A 20,212-nucleotide genomic window follows, 5' to 3' on the forward strand; every position below is an offset into this window, starting at 1 on the left:
TCTGTGTTTCAACAAGTAGTTTAAGTTTGAGTAGTTTCCTGTTTTATTTGTTTCTTTTGAGTATCCTCTTTATTTATTTATTTTTTAAAATCAATTTCGTTTACTATTTTTTTTTTATTTGGTTGTGCCGGGTCTTTGTTGCGGCAGGCGGGCTCCTTAGTTGCCACTCACCTGCTCCTTAGTTGTGGCATGTGAAATCTTAGTTGCGGCACTCATGTGGGATCTAGTTCCCTGACCAGGGATCAAACCCAGGCCCCCTGCATTGGGAGCTCATAGTCTTAACCACTGTGCCAGCAGGGAAGTCTCTAGTTTGCTGTTTGTAAGTAAGAAAACATGAGCTTCACCTTGCATGCTTATATGAAATCAATTCCTGGGAACATGGTTACTGAAAACAAAAATGTGCAAGGGAGACCGTAGCTGGTGGCCAATTGCCTCATGCAAGTTTATAAAGAAAAGAATCTGTGTTGTGTCCCTTGTGTGATTGATCGATAGAAACCCAGTCACTGACTGGGAGCGTGAATCAGCTGCAGGACAGAGTAATAATGTCCAATAGGTGAGCTAATACGGGATCCCGAGGGTGGAGGAGCCAAGGCTGCAGATTCTCCTCTACTAGGGAGAAAAGAGATGTTCTTTTCTGTCAGGTAGTTCCCTAACTACCACCAACATAGTCTGTTCCGTGGTAGAACAGAGCAGTCTACATCCTGTGGATTTATGTACAACTACCGTACAACAAGCGTTCTCTTCTTGAGAGTTCTGAAGCAGATATGTCTGGCTCTTTCCTTGAATGCAAATGTTTTGGCATACTTTGCTTTCCTAGGTAAGGAGTGTGCCTTCCTCATTGGCATTTTAATAACTATTTATTTGTTGGTTGACTGGTTCATTATTCTCCTTGTCAGGTAACGTGGCTGCTTCTAGCACCAAGTTCACACGCATACAGCAGCCTCCTAACTCTGCACAGAGTTGTGATCTACACAAGCCCCACAGTAGACTCATTGACAAGTGGTCGGCATGTCTAAAATGCTATGCTATTAAAGTGCTAGTTGCATAAACGCTCTCTTCCTTAACTTTTGTAACAGCCCACAGTGGAAGAAAGTTGGTGGTGGTGTTAGCACTGGTTTACAGATGGAGAAATCGTGACTGCAGAGCTGTTGTTCTGTTGCAGAGTGATGGGAACCTCCCAGTTACTTTCCTTCTCTGTCCTTCAATGGCTTCCCATTGTCCCAGTTCAGTACAAAGTTTTTAGTTTGGAAAGGAAGTCTCTCCACAATCTGACATCCACCTATTTTTCCAGTAGAGTTTCTTACCCCTCCTCCACCCTGCCCACCCTAAACAGCAACAGAGTGAAATCATAAAACAGTAGTCACTGAGCCCTTACTGTGTGCCAGGCTCTTTGCCAAGAGCTTCACATGCATCAGCTCGTGTAATCCTCATAAGAGCTTCCATGAGGTGTAGGCATTATTACCACCTCCACTTTATAGATGAGGAAACCGAGGCACAGAGAAGATGAGACACTTGACTCAAGGCCCCATAGCTACTTGCAGGTTCCAGCACACCAGTCAGCCTCTGCCCACACGCTCCCTCTGCCTGGGTGCCCGCGCCCTGCCTTAGGTGCCTAGCTGACCCTGACTCCTCTTCCAAGGCTCATGGATCATCATCTTCAGGAAGCCTTTCCTGGCCCTGCTCCCGTAGTGGAAATGTCCCCTCCCACTGGATCCTCATGGTGTCCCAGGTCAAAGCTCTTTTGTACCACCTGGTACACTTTTTATCTCACCTGATACACTAAGCCCTTTGAAGACAACAGCTGGTTTTTAAGCTCTGTAACCACAGAGCCTGGCATGGTACCTGGCTCAGACTGAGATGTGCTCAACAGATGCTGAAGGAATGAATGGATGGAGGCTTTCTGATTCCTGCTCTGGGTGTTTACCCACTAGACTAGTTGGGGAGTGGCCAGGAGTCTGGGAGAGTCACTGGTCATTGCTTTGTCCAGTCCGTGTCCCTTGGGCAGATTTCTTCAAGCCTGAGGTTTCTAAGTCCAAACAAGATGAACTGTGCACCATGATCTGTTGAGGGGACAGCAGCTCAGGCTCTTTGGAAATACAAATAGGCAGTTTGTGGGTTCACCTAGAAGGCCTAAAACAGCCCTATGTAAGCTGGAGCCCAGGAACAAAGTTCCCTCATGGGGATACCTCCCAGTAACAGAGCCCTGTGGCGGTGTCCATTCTACGGAGCCATGATCAAGCTCCCCCATGCATTCTGGTCTTTGAGGAAAAGCTGGTTCCACACAATGCAAAAGGACCTGTCAAGGGTATCTGTGGGACCTAAGTGAAGTTCACTCTCATAGTTTGGCAAGCTGTAGCTTCAGACCATCCATCCCAGCACATGATAAATGCTTCTGACGTTTGCTTCAGACACAGCATGCTAGGACGGCTTTTCAATTCTCAAATGCAGGAGTGCACCTTATTGATCAAGTGTCTTTCATTAAAGGTTGCTGAAGGCCCTCAGCCACAGGAGTAATGCCCCCCCCCCAGGCCCTCTCCCCAGGCCCAGCCTTCTGGGCAAGGAGGATTACTGTTGTTGGATTATGGGTATATACCTGAATTTGTTGGGGTTTTTTTTTTTCAATTCTTACCATAAGCACGCTGGAGAAGACTGCCATTAGGTAAATCTCACATTTACTTGGTACTTCTCTCCCTAAACTCCATCTGATTCTTCATACACACATTTTAAGAAAATAAAGAGAAAGCGTGTCCTCCAAATAATCCTCCATATTAGAATTTACCACTCTGCTTTGAACCTGTGCCCTGCCGCCAGCGAGGGCTTCCCTGCCAAGGTAGAGCCAGTTAAGGGAATTAGAGGGGGTCAGTGGTTTGCCTCTGGCCAGAGGTGGCGGGAGATTTTCATTAGCATTTGCTCCTTTGCCCCCCACTGGGCTTCAATCACCCCCTCCTCTTATCAGCATGTCCTTCACCTCCAGGGGCTGCCCAGGTTTATCAGATCCCATGGAGTTCTTCCAACAAGAAGGCAGCATGAGCTTGGGGCTCTTTGGAGCTAAGCCGAGAATTCAAGTTGCTTTGGTTCTAAGCCTAAAACCTGAAAATAAAGTAATCTGAAATGGAAATGCCACCTTCTCCCTTTTCTGTTATACGTAGTCCTGACTTCCTCCACCCTCCCACCTCCGCCTGTGCCTCCCTTCCTCAGCCCTGGCCTGGGCTCTGTGCATAATGTGCGTTTCATACGTGTTCAGTGGAATTGGACAGATGCACTTCTGAGTAGGGAGGCCTTTCGGAGGAACTCACGGCAAAAGCATTGGAGTAATTGTGGCTAGTGTTGCTGTGATTGAACTTCCTTCATATTTTTATTGAATGAGAATGAAAGTCTCTAAGACTTATTAAGGGTCCAGGGTTTGGGGACCGAGGTACTGGCGTCACGTCTTCCTCCCGCTTCCTTCCTCCCTCTCCTTCCCCTCTTTTAGCGTGAGAAGGTCAAGAGAATGTGGAGTTGGGCATGGCAATCCACTGAGTATGTCAGGCTTCGATGAGAGTTACATTTACCCTGACTGTCAGCTAAGACTGTTCCAGATTTCAACCTCTTGGCCCTAAAGATCCCTCAGGTGCTTTTTCTCACAAGGACAAGTCCCTCCTTCTTCTCTTTCCTAGAACTAGGGCTGCAGATTTGCAGGCTGGAGAAACAGCCCAATCCTGGAGTGTGCATTCATGCCCACGGCTTTTCCAGGAGGGGACTTTTCCAGGAGGGGACTCGGTCCCCTGCATCGACCCCGACCTCCCCTGGGGGCCTGGAGAAGGACGTCTTCTCTCCCAACACCAAGCATGCAGTCCTGTGGGCCTGGAAAAACCTCAGTGCTGAGCTTGAGGGGGTTCTGTGCTGGCTTTCCTGACATCTGTCCCCAGGAAGCACTGAGAAGCCGGGCTAATGCTGGTACCCCTAGGTTCTACTCAGGTCTCATCCATACGGAGTGCTGCCAGGAATAAAATTATCATCCCCTGAGAGATGCACATATGTAACGGAACTTGGGAGCAGCATGAACAGTGTTCCTAAATGACAGTTTTATAAAGAAAATGGACTGAAGTGATGAATGCCAGAAAAATACACAGCTAATTATTAGATGATCACAGCTGTTGCCTTTTTTATTTAGATAACTACGCTGTTTATTATGGTGCTTTACTAAATTCCATGGTGGACCTGGTAGCTAGTATTTCTGGATAGTCCCCTGACAGGGTGATTTGACTTATTTTCAGAGTTCTGGGTGTTATTTATCTAGGTCAAAGGCCAGAAGCAGTGGGATAGTGAAATTCCTGGGACCAAGGAGAACTCAGTAATGAGGGACAGAAGACACTAAATCAAGTGTCAGGTTAGCAAGCTGAAGTCTTCATATTTATAATAAACTGGGCTGCAGAAAAGAAAAACAGCTTTTCCTTGGCCCTGTTGGTGGCCAAGCTGAACAGCATCTTTGGTGACAGACGAGCTGGCATCAGCAGAGGCAGCATTTCTTGAATGCTCGTGATTAACAACAGCTCTATTAGTTAGCTCTCCAGTCGTAACCCATGAGTGAGCTTTACGGTAAATGGGCCCTTTATTAACTTATTAGTGCCCAAATCCAAAATGAGTCCACCTGAAAGAATTCTAATATAAGGAGTGCCCATTGCTGCTTTTCTCAAAAATTTCTTCTCTGATCTTTTATCTTTTGAATGGGTATTTCCAAAGATAAAATAACCACAATCACCAGAAACTAACCACAATAGTTTTCCTACCCAGTATTCAGAAAAATCTCCATTTGTCACTTACCCAGGATTTACCAAAAATCAGGCAGCAGAGAGAGTGGGTGGCAGTTGGAAGACCTAAGCTAACTTTGTATCTATACAGATTGGGCGGCCTTGGGCAAGCCTTGAAGCCTCAGCTCTGTAGTGTATGGTGGGATGATGCTTTCTCTCTGTAGCTCTCTCTTACGGACACAAACGATTAAGAATCTAGTGACTAGGTCTTCTGAACTCCCAGGTCAAAGGTGGTTAAAGGGAGATCTGGGAGAGCAGAGATCATCGGCTAGATTCCTGAGGACACCGTACAGCGCTGTCATGAATGAGGGCTCAGTGTGATGGTAACTATTATTTATTGAGGACGTACTTTGTGCCAAGTACTTAGCATGATTATTTGCTTAATAATCTTATAAAGTCCTCCAGATAGGGGCTATTATCTCCATTTTATTGTTGAGGAAACTGTTAAAATAATATGTTGCTAGTCACACAGCTCGTAAGAGCCGGGACGTCCTGACTTCAAAGTTCATGATCTTTCTAGATGTGGCTTGCGGGAGATTAAGTCACTTGTCCACAGATGCACATCAGTAAAAGGTACAACCAGAACTCAAACCCAGGCAGTGGGTCTCCAGAGTGTGTGCTCCGAAGCTCCAGGCTGTGCTCCACGTGGTCAGAGGCAGGACACGCAGACAGTGAGCGTTCTTAATATTGGAGAGGGTCAGAATCCCACATCCCACTTGACAGAGGATGCCTGTGTCTTAGGATCTTAGGATGTAGCTTTTCTTTTTTTTTAATATGTATTTATTTATTTATTCGGCTGTGCCGGGTCTTAGTTGTGGCATGCGGGATCTTTTAGTTGCAGCATGTGGGCTCTTAGTTGCGGTGTGTGGGATCTAGTTCCCTGACCAGGGATCGAACCCAGGCCCCCTGCATTGGGAGCACGGAGTCTTAACCACTGGACCACCAGGGAAGTCCCAGGATGTATATTTAAACAGCTTATCCATTTAAAATAAATATCCTAGCACTGAACTAAGCGATGGGCCTTTTCTAACAGGCTGCTGTCAGAGTCTCAGTCCTTGCTGACAGACTAGCCCCTGAAATGTGCCCATCTCCCTCCTCGAATCCTGGCCAGCTTTTTTCCCAGCCTGCTAATTGGCATAAGGGGCCCCGCTCCCAAAGGCTGCCCGGCCATGAGCCTCACGGGAAGGGCTTGTCCCCTGGCTTCGTTCTCCCTCCCTCCAGCACTGTGGTCCCCTGATGGCTGCCTGGTGACAGATGCTGGTGATGGAGGGCGTCAGGGAATCCCCCATCCCCACTCCCCAAAGCACTTCTTCGCTGAGCACCTCTCATTACGACCCCATTTCTGGTCTCGCACGTGTTCTCCCACACTTAGCTCTATTATGCCACCACTTGTCTCCTTTCCCAGCCCGGCTGTGAATAATGTAAATCTTTCCTCTTGATAGCATCGCTGCTCATTATTTTCTGTCTGGCACCACAAGAGCTTACCCACTGGTACCTCTGAGAAGCCAGCCACCCACAGTGCAAGGACAGTCCCCCCCCCCCCATCTCTGTAAAGGTGGTTCAGTGCGGGCCCAGCCCCAGGTGGGAGAGGTTCAAGCCCTGCTGGCTTTGGTGGGAGGACAGCACTCTTTCTTTGGCTCCGACCCAGAACACTCTCTGTAGGAGGAGTGGGTCAGGGGCCATTGCCCTTTCACCTTCACCAGGCAACTGGCTTTGGACAGGTCACTTGAGTACCCTCTACTGAGCGATTGATTTTACCAACACAGGGCAGGTGCTGCCCCCAAACAGGCCCGGAGTGCCCTCAGCCTCCTGAAGTCTGCCCTCTGCCCCCCAAACTCAGCACTGGTTCCAACTGCTCTGGACCTCCAGGTGAAGATAGCCCATGGTCTTCGAATATGTCATGTAGGATTATTACTGTGGTTTTATGCAAAGAAATACACTCCAATTTTGTTCTGTAAGTAACAACTCAACTGTGCCTAGAATCTCCGGAGTCCCTCAGTGTGACCCTGTGATTCTGTAACGGTAACGATGTTCAGTGGAATAATGACTTTGTAACCTAATGTTTAAAAGCTCCCTCTGTAAATTTAGGAAGCACAACCTGCTTGGTTCTCCCTGGACTTCCCAGTATCGGAGTTATTTGAGACCTCCAAGATTATTACTATTTGGAATTTGATTCCATGGTCTCCTTAAAACTTCTGGAAGCTTTCAGGCACATGAAATCATCAAGATCTTCCTCTAGAAAAAGTAATTTCAGATTATTTCTAGAAATTTTACCAGAAACGTGTTTAAACTTTCTCCTGTTCTAAAACCCAATTTTAATCTGTTTCTTTACAAAACATCTTTGCCTGTCTCTCGTATCAGGTTAAGCAAGCACATTTGGCAAATCAAAAGGGGGAAAGAAAGTCATATTTGTGGCTTTCAGTGTGCCAGTGGTGGATTAGCAATAGAATCTTACATTATATTATCAGGAGGAAGCCACTCTTTAAATAATGGCTGGAAAATCACACCCTTAATCCCTTGCAGTGTGTTTTAGAAATTGGCACTATTGTAAAAATCTCTTACAATAGATTTGTCAGAATGTCCTAAGCATAGAAGAATATGGAAGGTTGCTGAATTTCTTGGTAGATCAGAAAAGCAAGTGTGTTGAGAAGAATACATATTGAGAAGTATATACTGTTTAAGATTCCTGTCTCTTCAGTCATCTTACTTGGAATGGTTGGAGAATTTTCCTGAAGTGGCTAACGTACCATAAGTAGACAATGTGAGTACATCTATCACGTGTGATCAAGACAGAAAAGAAAGGAATAAAATAAGGTAAATACCTCATTTAGCTTTTAGAGCCTCAGATCAAATTCTACATGGATTACTCACCTTTACAGAAGATGTAAGTAGACTGTATATTCTTTAATTTAGGCGGTGGGGGAGGAAGAAGGAGGATATTTTATCCTTTGTCTCTCTTGTCACTGTGGATGCGTATGTTCATTAAATTTTTTTTTCCTTTAATTAAAAAAATTAAGCCTTGGAGAAAGGCTTCTAATGCCATTAATTTGATGTAGAAAGTCTACTTTATACTAGTTGGTTTGAAGAATATGAATTCATTCTTTTTTTCCTCCCTTCCTTTTTTCTTTGAAGAATGATATTTTACATTTGTATGTTGCTCTAGAGTCCATCTTTATTTCTTTATTTCTTCACACCTGTCCTGCAAGGGAGGTGACACAACTGGCCCACTTTAGGGGTAAGGAAACCAAGGCCCCTGCCTTAGATGAAGAGCCACACCATGGTGGTGATGTTTGGATAAGAACCCAGTCTCCTGGCTCCTAGTTTACGGCAGGCAGTGCCCATCACACCTGGAACCTGTAAGAAAGGAGATGTACTTTAGGTACAGTGGACCCTTTTGTTATCCCTCCATGTTTTTCCCTCAAGAGCTGAATCCCATCCAAACATACGTAGAAACCAAGGAAGGCTTCCTGGGCTGCGCTGAGGGCAGCGTGGCACTGCCTCAGCCTTCCCCGTCGCTGTCATCAGGCAGGGCGGGACGTCAACTCAGTCTCTCGCCTGGGCTTCGCTCTCACTCATCTGAGGCTAAATCGCCCTTGAGAGATGGGACGGTGGATATTGACATGGCTTACGTTCACCACCGGGAGTCTCAGTGTCACCACCGCTGCCACTCTGCCTCAGCGAGAGGGACACAGGACTCTGGACTGAGTCGCCAGTGCTCCCTGGCTCTGCAGCTTGGCTGTTCTGTCTCGGGGGATGGCTCCTTCGGGTCTGGAATCCCTTCTGATGGTCTCACCCGCCCTACTTGCCCCACCATCCTTCCTGCTGGCAGATTTTGGTGAACCCATCTCACATGCCTCTGTGTGCCTTGGAGAACAATTTCCAGATGTGTTTTAGGAACTTAAGAGTAGATGTGGAAGGTAAAGATAATTCTGATACTGAGGATTGCTGTGTCCTCTCTGTGTCCCACTACCCCACCATCGTCTGTAGTCTTTCTCTGACTGGTGAGGGACCCTTCGGATGGTCAGATTTGCCCCCAGCCCTCCTGGGCCATAGAGTCTGAAGAGAGCCTGCGGCCGGACAGCTTGGGGGTAGAGAGATAGGCAGTGAGGGGCCTCCCTGGTCCTCACCGTGCGCTTGTGCACTGAGCCTCGGGATGGGGGGCGTGGGGGGGGGGAGGGAGTCTGGGTGACCACGTGGGCGGATCTGCCTGTCAGTGGGCTGCCCCGGAGGCTGTGGCAGCCGGCGCTGCTTCATGTTGATGGAGAGTCTGTCCAGTTCAGGCGCAAAGCTCTGCGAGTCTCACATATCCGCTCTCCATCAGTCCTGCCAGGCCGTCCAGTAGGAGGCGCTGGAATGCTTAATGAGCAAGACAGGAAGACAAGTGCTGCCTGGAGCAACAGCTGTCTGCCACCATCCACTGAATAATTAGATAACTGCGCCAAGGCGGGGTCTCAACCAGGGAGAGCTTTGGTAGGTGAGGTGCTAAGCTAGTCCCAGAGAGTCAGGGCATCAGGCCCACACTCCCCCACTTTGGGCCTTTCTAGCTCCTCTGCCGCTGGGCCTAAAATAGTGACCCTTGACCCTGAGAGCTGGGGAGAAGGCTATGCATGGTGACAGCTGTGGGTACCCTCTACCCAGGGCAGCAGTCAGAGGGAGGGTTGACGTACATGTTGCCAAGAACCTACCAGTGTTTGCAACAAAAGCACAAACTGCTGGCAAGAAGTCGGGAGACTTTCTTGATCACAAGTGGTATCTCCTAAGCACTTTAATTACAGAGGATTAGCAGGAAGTGGAGTGCTGGGCTCAAGGAATAATGACACAAAGAAACGAAGCAGAGAAACCCAATTTCCTTCCTTTAAGGGGAAAAAATTATCCATTTATTTAAATGAATTACAAAGGAGAGAGTGGAGTGTGGCATTTCCCTCAGCCCAGAATTCAATGGATTTTTTAAAGAGCTGCATATCTCCTTGGTCAGAACAGAAGCTGGGATCTGCAGCCTGTCTGCAGAAATTGAACTGCAGGCTCGGAACTTCATTAAGATTCAGGAGCCTTCCCCCTGGACAAATGACTCACTGATCCAGCCCCTTCTCTCCTGCTTCTCCTTGCGGGCCCTTGCCTGGCTTAGCTCATATTTTACATTCAGCACCTCTAGTTACCCAGAAATTGCATGCAAAATTGTGAAATAGAAAAGCAGTGGGCCATGTGACTCCATCCGTTCTGCCTGGGGTTGCATCATCCTTGACTTGTAGTGTTCAGGGGCTGGGCTAGGAGGTTTGCTTACAGAAAGACCAGAGGCCCCAGACACCTACCAAAAGCTGCAGTTTGAATACATGCTCTTAGCACACCTGCTGTGTAAGTGGGGCAAATCTATAGAAATGAATGGAACTGAAATAAGATTGGAGACATTCATGGTGAACAAGAAAATTGCCAGAATGGAATGTAGACAGAAGTGATGGTTACTGTCATATACACAGTGACTATGCGTGAGACTTGACGGGTTTTACCAACAGGAGCCTTTTAAGGCCCAGCGCTTAATACCCAGCTCCATCTGCAGTGATTCCCCCATGGCATCCTGTTTGTGAGTCCAGGGCAAGGAGTTCTAAAGCCTTATCATTCACACTGTGATTGGAAAATGCTAGGATATCGTGATTCAGACTGTGGCAATACAGGGAGGAGGAGGAGAAGGAGAAACAGGAATCAGGCACCCACCCTGTGCTCAGTACTTCACATGTCAATTCATTTCATTCCCACAACAGTCCCATGAGATAGGTGGTGTTGTCCCTAATATAAAGGTGAGAAAACTGAGGCTCCGAGAAGTTTGACTATGTACAGGAGGCAATACTTGGCGTAATGGAAAAAGTATGGGTTTTGGAGTCAGAGGTGGGATCAGAGCCTAGCCTTACCACCCGCAATTTCTGTAGCATCTGTTTTCTCATCTATAAAATCTGGACGCCTATGCACTGGCCTGTTGGGAGGATTAAATAAGATACCATAGATAACAGCACAGCCTTAGCACACCATAGACCCTCAGGAAAAGGCAGGTACCATTGTATGACCTCAGAGAGAAAACCAAGAGGTGCACCTTGAGGGGTCAGCCTCATCCCAACCTTCCACCATGACCCCGGCCTCCGGATCCACACCTGAGTACTATTCTTAAGTGATGAGAACAAGCCCAGCTGGGACACAGTGCGGGCCCATCCGATGAGCCCAGTGCCCTAGGAATTCTTTACCTTTCAGCTTTGCCCACTGCAGATGAGTTCCCATGCCTCAGCAGACACGGCTGAGATAAGCAGGAGAATGACCTCACTCGGTATGCACAGTGTAGATTATTCTCTGAGCACTTCTGTATGTTTGAAATCCTTTATGTAAAATTTTACAATCCCTTTCCCCAAAATTGCATGACTGAGATTTCATCAGGCCTGAACATTGATTAGACGAAGAGGGCATGACACAGAGAGGAATTTAAAAATAACCCTGAATATAGCATCAGGATTTGCCAAAGTGTATTACAAAAATCTCCTGTCTCTGTGTCTGTGTGCCCTGCTACTCTGTGTATTATGTGTCCTTTGCATCCCCAGGGCCTAGCTCAGTGCCTGGCTCATAGAGTAGGTGAAGTAGCAACGCAGTAACAAAGAGCTGGTAAGGGAGCAAATGCTGGCCATTTCCCCGGGATTTGAGCCTCTAGAACTGTGTGTGTGGCTTCAGCTTGACTTCTGCTCACCTCAGAACTCTAGGGCAAGCAGTCCATTCCCACAGGTACCCTGGTCAGCCCTGGGGTGGGGCTGAGCTGGGCTGACCACTAGAAATGTCCATGTTTAATGACTTAGGAGGTGGGTTAAAGGGGCACTGCCGCCTGTTTCCCACAGAGACGCACTTTCATCCCTTGAAACGATCATTTCTCTGCATTCACTTAATGGGATCCCAAAAAACATGTTTCAAACAAGTCTTTTATCACTGTTGCCCCTTGGAACACATTTCAAATGCTGGCCATTAAAAACAGGCCGTTTCACCGGCTTCTAATGATGACACTAATAACTGTGGGTTTTTGTCTCTAAGAGTCCTGATGGGCAAGACTCAAGGAGTAAATTACGGAGCTAACTTTTATGTCCAGGGTTTATTGATCTGTGAGCTTCAAGGGAACTACGCCAGCCCCCAAAGTTTGGCAGTCCAGATTACCTTTTCATCTAAGTAATTGGGCCACCTGGGTACAGTTAATTTTCTATTTATATTAACAGGAAGACAAAGAACATGATGTGCCAGTTCTGTAATAAAGTAACAGACGTATCAAAATATTCTACCTGGTAATTATAAATAAATTGAGTTTTCCCATGACCCGCTGAGGGTTATGTTGCTAATTCATTGTGCATTTTATCATAATTCGTCGCGAGAAGATTCCACGCTGCCATGTATACTTGTGTCTCCAGAGTACATAAAGGTGCTCCATCATAAAGTATCCAACTATCTTAATTCCTGTCATTTCCTGCTTTTGTTTCTTAACAGGTGAAAGTCATGCTTCGCATTTGTTCCACGTTGGCTCGCGATACCTCGGAATCCAGCTCTTTCTTAAAGGTGGACCCACGAAAGAAGCAGATCACCTTGTATGACCCCCTGACATGTGGAGGTCTAAACGCCTTCCAAAAGAGAGGGAACCAAGTTCCTCCTAAGATGTTTGCCTTTGATGCGGTTTTTCCACAAGATGCTTCTCAGGTGGGTACAACCCCTTCTCAGGCTCAGGCAATATTGATCAGTTTCAAGAAGCTTTAACTATTCACTAGGACCCATGAGCTGGGAGGGTATCTTCCAGAGCACTCTGATGGGTCACTTCCACTGTCTACACAACAACTTTTGGAAGCCAGTTTGAGTTCCATTGAATAGTTCAGTCCTTTTGAATCGCTGGTGTCACACCTTGGGCAGGACTGTTGTGCCAGGACTTCAACAAAACATACGCTTGGAGAGAAAGAAGAGCGAGCCAATCAGTGAATGGCAAACAGAAGCAGGAAGAGAGCAGGCAGAATTGGAAGTTTCAGGTACAGCTGCATCGAGGTGCTGGCAACTGGTCCATTATGACCCCACTCCTGCCTGGGCTTCTGGGTGTGAGCATGTAAGAAGGGAAAAGATGTTTCAAGGAGCTGGGTTAGAATTAGGCAGGGTTTGGGACTTCCCTGGCGATCCAGTGGTTAAGACTTCGCCTTCCAATTCGATCCCTGGTCCGGGAGCTAAGATCCCACATACCTCTTGGCCAAAAAACCAAAACATAAAACAGAAGCAATATTGTAACAAATTTAATAAAGACTTTAAAAATGGTCCACATCAAAAAACAAATTAAAAAAAAAAGAATTAGGCAGGGTTCTAGGGCTCCATAGAGGGCAAGTCCTACTGAGGACCTGGAGTGCTAGGCAGGGAAACTGAGGCTGACGTGCAGTCCTGTGGCCTGGGTCAGGGGAGCAGAGAGGAAGAAGAGAGGCTAGGGATAGCTGGTGTGTTAGTTAGCTATTGCTGCATTGTAAACCATCCTAAGCCTAGTGGATTAAAACAGTAAGTATTTATTACTGCTCATGAGTCTGTAGGTCAGCTGAGCATTCCTCCGCTCCTAGCTTGGCTCACCTGTGTGTCAGTGATCAGCTCTGGGTTGGGTCGGCAGCTCTACTGATCTTGGCTGGATGCTATCACATGTTTGAGGGTTGGCCAGTTTTAGGCTGGTCCAGAATGGCCTTGGCCAGGTCACCTGGTCTGTCTTCCATGTTGTCTCTTATCAACCAGCAGGCTGTCTTGGGCTTGCTCTCATGGCAATGAGAGGATCCAAGCTTGCAGGTCTGTTGAGGTCTAGGCTCGGAATTGACACATCATCACTTCTGCTGAATGCGACTGGTCCAAATTCGAGGAGTGGGGAAGGGGCTCTGTCTCTTGATTGGAGGAGCTGCAAAGTCACATTGCAAGGGGCAAGCACACAGGGAGGGGTGGAGAATTGTGGCCATTTTTGTTAGTCTGTTATGAGTATAATTTGGAGGCTTCTTGGGGGCCCAGGGTGCCAAGATTCCTTAACCAAGGCTCCTGGAACCAATCCCAGTAAGAACAGATGTCTACTAGAAGATTGACTTACACCATCTGGTGCAATTCATCCGCAATGAATTGGTACAACTGGATCTTCTAGTAGATATCTATAACCCAGGTAATAGGTGTACAGTGGGCTACTTTGCCTGCATTTTGGCATCAGACACCTGCACCTTCCTGATAAATTTCCAGCACTTCCCAAGATTTAAACAAAACAGTGTGCACTTGGGTAACTAATAACCTAGAGCAGAACCTGAAGACAGGGTGCTGATGGCTACCATTTGCAGCTCTTGCTAATTTCCTCCATGCGGTATCTGAGTACAGGAAGTAGCAATGTTCACACAGACACCATAGGCACTTAGCACATATTATAGGCTCCATTCATTAGCAAGCTAAGCATGTGGTTTCCCCAAAGAGTTTTACCATGAGAAGACAAAGTACTTTATGAATAAGTTCTGTAGTTTTTCTCCTCATTACATTTTTTGTGTGTTGTACCACCCAGTGGGCTCACTAATCTAAACCTGACACTGGGTCTAATAAATGGCCTACAAGTAATTTAATTAACACAGTTAAAACTTTTCAAAAGCGAATCTCCCTAAGTTGTAAGAATTCCAAAGCAAACCCTAAATTAAGTGTGGACTATTAATGAGTTTTAGATTTATTCCGGAAAAGGGAGCCATTTTTATTGCTAGTCTTTGCTTACATTTCACACTTGGTTCCAGAGCTCATATGCTCACTCTTACAGTTGCTCTCGCTTCAGAATGCTTGCTTTTGTTACATTTCCAATATAATAAATTACATTTCTATATGAATTTGTAGTTTTCAAGAAGTTTCATATACCTTAACCCATTCGACTCTTCCTGGAATTCTGTGGTATTGAAAAGGGAGGTAGTGCTGTTTTCACATTACAGACAAGGAAACTGAGACTCAAAAATTCAGTCTGTCATTCACAGACTCTTTCCTGAGTGGACATCTGTCCTGGAGTCTTCCTATTAACCAATCCGCGTCCTGCTCAGGATGGTGTTGTATCTTTGCCCTCTCGCCATTTCATCCACTATTTCCTAGCAGTGTGTCCTTGGGCAAGTCACTCCACCTCTCTGGGCCTCAGTGTCCTCATCCATAAAATGAAGACAAGATCAAAATGTGCCTCACTGGGCTACTGATTCACTGTGTGGATACACGTGAGGTGCTTAGAGCAGAGGCAGAACACAGTGAGTGCTCAACAAATGCTACCGTTTTTACTATTCTGTTGTCACTGTTAATAGTAGTATCATGCTGCCGGCGTGGCCAGCCTCAGCCCCCTTGAAGGAGCACCCTCTGAGCCTCCGAAGCAGGAAAGCAGGAAAGCGTACAGGATGGGCCTCTGCTCTCAGGCCCCTGTTGTTGGCCTGTGAGGCAGCAGCAACCACCGTGGCCCAAGGCGGTCATGAACTTTGCTTTTACACGGTCTCTAAGGACATCAGCTTCCTGAAGCTAAGCAGTGATTAGAACAGTCCTTGCTCCTCCTTATAAGCCACACTCAGTACCCTCAAGTGGCCTCGGCAGTCATCAGCTGCCCATTGCTGGGGCATACCTCTGCTGGTTCTGGCTTTGGGGAGGCGTCTTAGTCCATTTTCTCTGCCTTAACAAAACAGCACAGACTGGGTAGCTTATAAGCAACAGAAATTTATTTCTTACTGTCCTGGAGGTTGGAAGTCCAAGATCAAGGAGCTGGCAGATTCAGTGTCTGGTGAGGGCCCCTTCTTGATTCATAGACAGATGTCTTCTCACTACGTCCTCACATTGTGGAAGGTTCAGGGAGCACTCTGGGGCCTCTTTTATAAGGGCACTAATCCCATCCACGAGGGCTCCACCCTCATGATTAATCACCTCCCAAAGGCCCCACCTTCAAATACCATCACACTGGACATTCAGTTTCAACATATGAACTTGGTGGGGTAAGGGGAACACAAACATTCCATCATCACCAGGAAGGGTGGGCAGGAGGACTGAGTCCTGCCGGTGGGTAACAGGCTTTCTGCACACCCAGCCCTGCCTGTGGAGTCCACTTGGGAAGGCTCCTGCTTCTCTAGGCTCAAGGGGAAAGACAGCAAAGGGCCTCCAGGGGCCATTGTCAGCTAACAAACACCAGATGGACATGTTGCTGACCGCTGTCTTCTCAGTGGACACTGGGCAAGAATTCTGCAAGGGGAGGCCTGCCCACCCTGCGCCCTGTGAGGCTGCCCCCATTTCTCTCTGTCCTCAGGCCTTTGGACGGGTGATTCAGTAATGTGTGCGGATTTGGTCCACACACAACCGTCTTTCTCTTTGCTGACCTTGAATCTAATACAGTTTGTTTTATGTATGGCTCAAGGTGAGCTCTCAGCTTCCTAACCCCCATCTCACTTTATGTCTGAGGAAGGCAGAGTTCATTCGGTGATAACTTCTCCCGGCTCTGCAGAGGCACCGTTAGCAAATTCCATCAAGATTCCACCTCAATCTCAGGGTTTAGCTCCGGACTCTCATTGCCTAGGCCCTGGGGGTGAGACAGATCCTGTGGTCCCCACCGCAGCCTCATCCTGCCACCCCCTTCGTTCAGGAGGAGCCCCCAGCAGAGCTGCTGAGGCCATCACCAGAACAATTGACAGTTGTTAGGACTGTGGTTTTTCAATTTCGGTTCGGGAGAGAAAATTGATTTTCGAACACTTAGGTTCATTGTGCTGTTGCAACCTGGAGCTGAATAACTACATTCAGTGCCGAGGCTGCAGTTCTCAGATTCCCACTGGGAGGCACGTTGCTCTGATGCCCGCTGAGCCCCGGGTTTGCACATCCTCTGAATGCTTCCAGATCTGACTCTGGTGCTGAGGGAGAAAGGAAGGTGCAGCACAAGGTGAGTGATTCTGTCCTCCTGCTGCTGTGAAAGTCTCAGATGCTAACCAGAGAGATTTCCCAGACCCCCAAGTTGGTTCACAAAATTTATTTCCTTATCATTTGCAGAGCGCTGTATTGGGTGTTAATGGGGAAATAGAAAATGTTACCAAGAGACTGGCCTCTGTCTAAGGATGTAATAATCACATTGGAGATGAGACACATAACAGGCTGAAGACCACCCATTGTAACATACTGACCAATGGTGATTAATAGTATATACATTGAATGTATCTAGAGAGAAAGAAAGAAAAGGCTGGTTTTGAAAAGAGAAGGATGTAGATGGAGAAAGAGGAGAGAGTTAGGAAGACAAAGCAGACATGCATCACAAACCTCCTGCTTAGATTAGAACTATAATGTATCCCAAGGTCACTTTCCTGAAATGGCACATCACCCTTTACCCTCTAACAAGCCTAGCCATTTCATAAGCTCTGAGTGTGTGTGTAAAGGGAGGATCTAGTTAGCAGAGGTTGAATGGAATATTTAAATACTTGCCCGGGGAGGAGGCCAGGATGGTGTGAGGTCCATGAAAGCACTCTGCGTTCCCATTCCAGCCTGTTCGTACCTGGTCTGCAGAGACAGCAGCTGAAATGTACCACAAATTAGCAGAAGGGTGGCTTGCATTTAATGTGTGTAATGCTCAGGCTTGCAAGGGGGTGGGAGGTACGAAGGGTTCTGTGCACCTCCAGAACTGCGTTAGAGCCGACCCATCTGGAAATGCCATGGCTCTGGGACCCTGAGTCCCAGGAAAGCAGGTGCAAGTTTCCATTGTTAACGGTCGACTCACAGTTTGTGTCTCCTCTTGTGTCTGCCAGGCTGAAGTGTGTGCTGGAACCGTGGCAGAGGTGATCCAGTCTGTGGTCAACGGGGCAGACGGCTGTGTGTTCTGTTTCGGCCACGCCAAGCTGGGTCAGTGAGAGCTTTACTTTTTCATGCTGCTTGCTGGATTTCCCAATCACTTTATCCATTCTTCTGTATTGTACCCAGAGTCCTCGGATGAAGGGAAAGGTGGTTTCCCGCAGGTGCTGAATTGAATAATCATGAATAACCATTTCTGCTTCTGAAATATAGATGCTCATCCTAAGTGGATTCCCAGTCATCTAGGAAAGCCTTAGAGTCCAAGAGATGCACAAAAGGAGTAGTGGGGTTGTTCCCACTCGGTCCAGGTCAGGATCACGCCCAGAAAGCCAGCAGGAAAATTACATTACCTGAGCAGGGGTTGCTGGGGAGCAGAGAGGACCCCCCTTCCCCAGAGGACTTGGGTTCAACATAATGCTAGAGGAGAAGCCACCAAGCAAAGGCCAGACCACATTAGCACCTGTCTGGGGAGATCAGTCTGCCAGCATCCTTGCCTCCCACCACCCAGCTGTCGGGAATCCACCTGTGCTGAAGCACCTGGGAAAGGCGGCCGCCACACACCTCTGTGAGGGTTGGATGACTGAATCCCCTTGAAGTGCCTTCTTAATCCTGACCTGTGGCCATCTGCTCACCAGGTCTTACTTTACATGCTTGATAAGTTAGTAATTTGGCGAGTTCCAAAAAGTGTCCCTGGGCAGAGCTTCCAACAGCAGCTTTGCAATGATGGAGCCAGTTCTAGGCCAGATCGGAAAGCCCATTTCATCTCACTGCCACTTCGGTCTTCTTGATCTCTGATCAAAGCAGTGATCCAGATTTTAATGGAATTTGCCCATGCAAAATATATACAGCATTTAACTTGAAGAAGGATATAAAGTATAAGTATGTGGAGTGAATCTGTGGGGTGGTGATAAAAAGAACCATATTAGTGATGAAAGACTTCTGCCTTCCCACCATGAGGAAAACAGTATGGACACTGGATAGCTTGTAATGTTTCGGATCCTCCTCAAGGTCAATTGTGATTTAATCTTGTCATTAGTCGGGGCTCTCACATTCTTTATTATAGCTATTCCATCAATACTACTTGGAAATGTCAAATGTTTAATATTTCTCTCACCTTTTCATTTCCTTTCTTCCCATTCCCCACTCCCCATGCCTTTCTTCTGCATCCTTGGCATCTATTCTTGAGACTATAGAATGAGGCCTGGACACTCAAGCTGCTTTTGCTTCTTTCCTCGCTCTCCCAGGAAAATCCTACACCATGATCGGAAAAGACGATTCCATGCAGAACCTTGGTATCATCCCCTGTGCCATCTCTTGGCTCTTCAAGCTGATAAATGAACGGAAAGAAAAGACTGGAGCCCGTTTCTCGGTGCGGATCTCAGCCGTGGAGGTGTGGGGCAAAGAAGAGAACCTTCGGGACCTGCTGTCGGAGGTGGCCACGGGCAGCCTGCAGGACGGCCAGTCTCCGGGCGTGTACCTGTGCGAGGACCCCATCTGTGGCACGCAGGTGATTGCTTCTGGGGCTTGGCTGGCTCCGAGGTGGCTCATCCCTATCTCAGAGGCTGGGGTAGTTCACCTCGTGACTCACTCAAGATGTAAACGGGGGAGGCTTGCAAGTGTTTACTTTAAAGTGAACTGAAACTTTACGGCCTGCAGCTGCAGGGCCAGCTGCTCGCCCAACCTAAATATTTGTACCTTGAATCTAATTGACAATGAGCAGGAACCGCAATTGTTGCAGCATTCGGGGGAAATTGAATTCACTTTCTTTACGCCCCTTTCAAAAAAAAAAAAAAGAAAATACAATCTTCCTTTTGTTTAGCAACAAGCAGAAATGTTTACTGCTTTGCACAAATAGCTCCAGCCATTACTGGGGTTGTTTATGGCTCTATAAACTGTGTTTCTGGCACTGGTTTACAGCCGGACTAGTAATGCTGTAGGAAAAAGTAATAACCACTTTCTAATTGGAACCATGATATAATTGCTGGAACCATGGAAGCCAAGAGAAGCTCCAGTTCGCCTTTTCAGGATGTCATGCCTGTTGTGAGTGTTTCTCCCTCGCTGTTTGACAGCAGAGGTGGGAATGACCTGGGAGGACCCTGGTTCATATCCAGAATAATCAGTTTTTCCCAGTCTTTAGCTATAGGCTCTATTTTCTAGTTTTATCAGATGCCTCCTTTTTAGGTAGGTGTTCATTTTGGTAAGCACCTGCCTCACCCCAGGTGGGACTGTTTTCTCGGGTGAGGATACCCACTCTCTTACCCCCATCTACTCACACCTGGCCATGTTCTTCCCCTGCTTAGAGCACCTCAGATCCTTCCACTTCCATTAGGAATCCTCGTGATTCGCAAGGGGCCCTACACAACCTTCCAGCATCACCTGCCACCACTCCCCTCCTGCCACTCCTCTTAAATTACATTTAGGTCCCCTAAGAAAGCAGTGCCCCTCAAACTTCAATGTGCATAAGAAGCACTGGAGATCTTGTTAAAATGCAGGTTCTGGTCCCGTAGGTCTGGGATTGGGCCTCTGATGACGCATTTCTAACGAGCTTCCCAATGGCGGACCACACTTTCAGTAGCAAGGCTCTAAGGTACCAACCATCCTCCCTC

General features: G+C 47.3%; 1 protein-coding gene across 1 annotated transcript in view; it reads left to right on the forward strand.

Moving 5' to 3' along the window:
- The window catches only part of KIF26B (kinesin family member 26B), a 482,699-nt gene that overhangs the window by 377,088 nt on the left and 85,399 nt on the right, over positions 1 to 20,212 (forward strand). Inside the window, exons 6-8 of the mRNA XM_036823698.1 lie at positions 12,291 to 12,497; positions 17,564 to 17,657; positions 18,851 to 19,113. Coding sequence (XP_036679593.1) covers positions 12,291 to 12,497; positions 17,564 to 17,657; positions 18,851 to 19,113 — 564 coding nt within the window. The remainder of the gene's footprint in view (positions 1 to 12,290; positions 12,498 to 17,563; positions 17,658 to 18,850; positions 19,114 to 20,212) is intronic.

This window comes from Balaenoptera musculus, chromosome 1, assembly GCF_009873245.2.
Source record: "Balaenoptera musculus isolate JJ_BM4_2016_0621 chromosome 1, mBalMus1.pri.v3, whole genome shotgun sequence".
NCBI classification, from domain to species: Eukaryota; Metazoa; Chordata; class Mammalia; order Artiodactyla; family Balaenopteridae; genus Balaenoptera; species Balaenoptera musculus.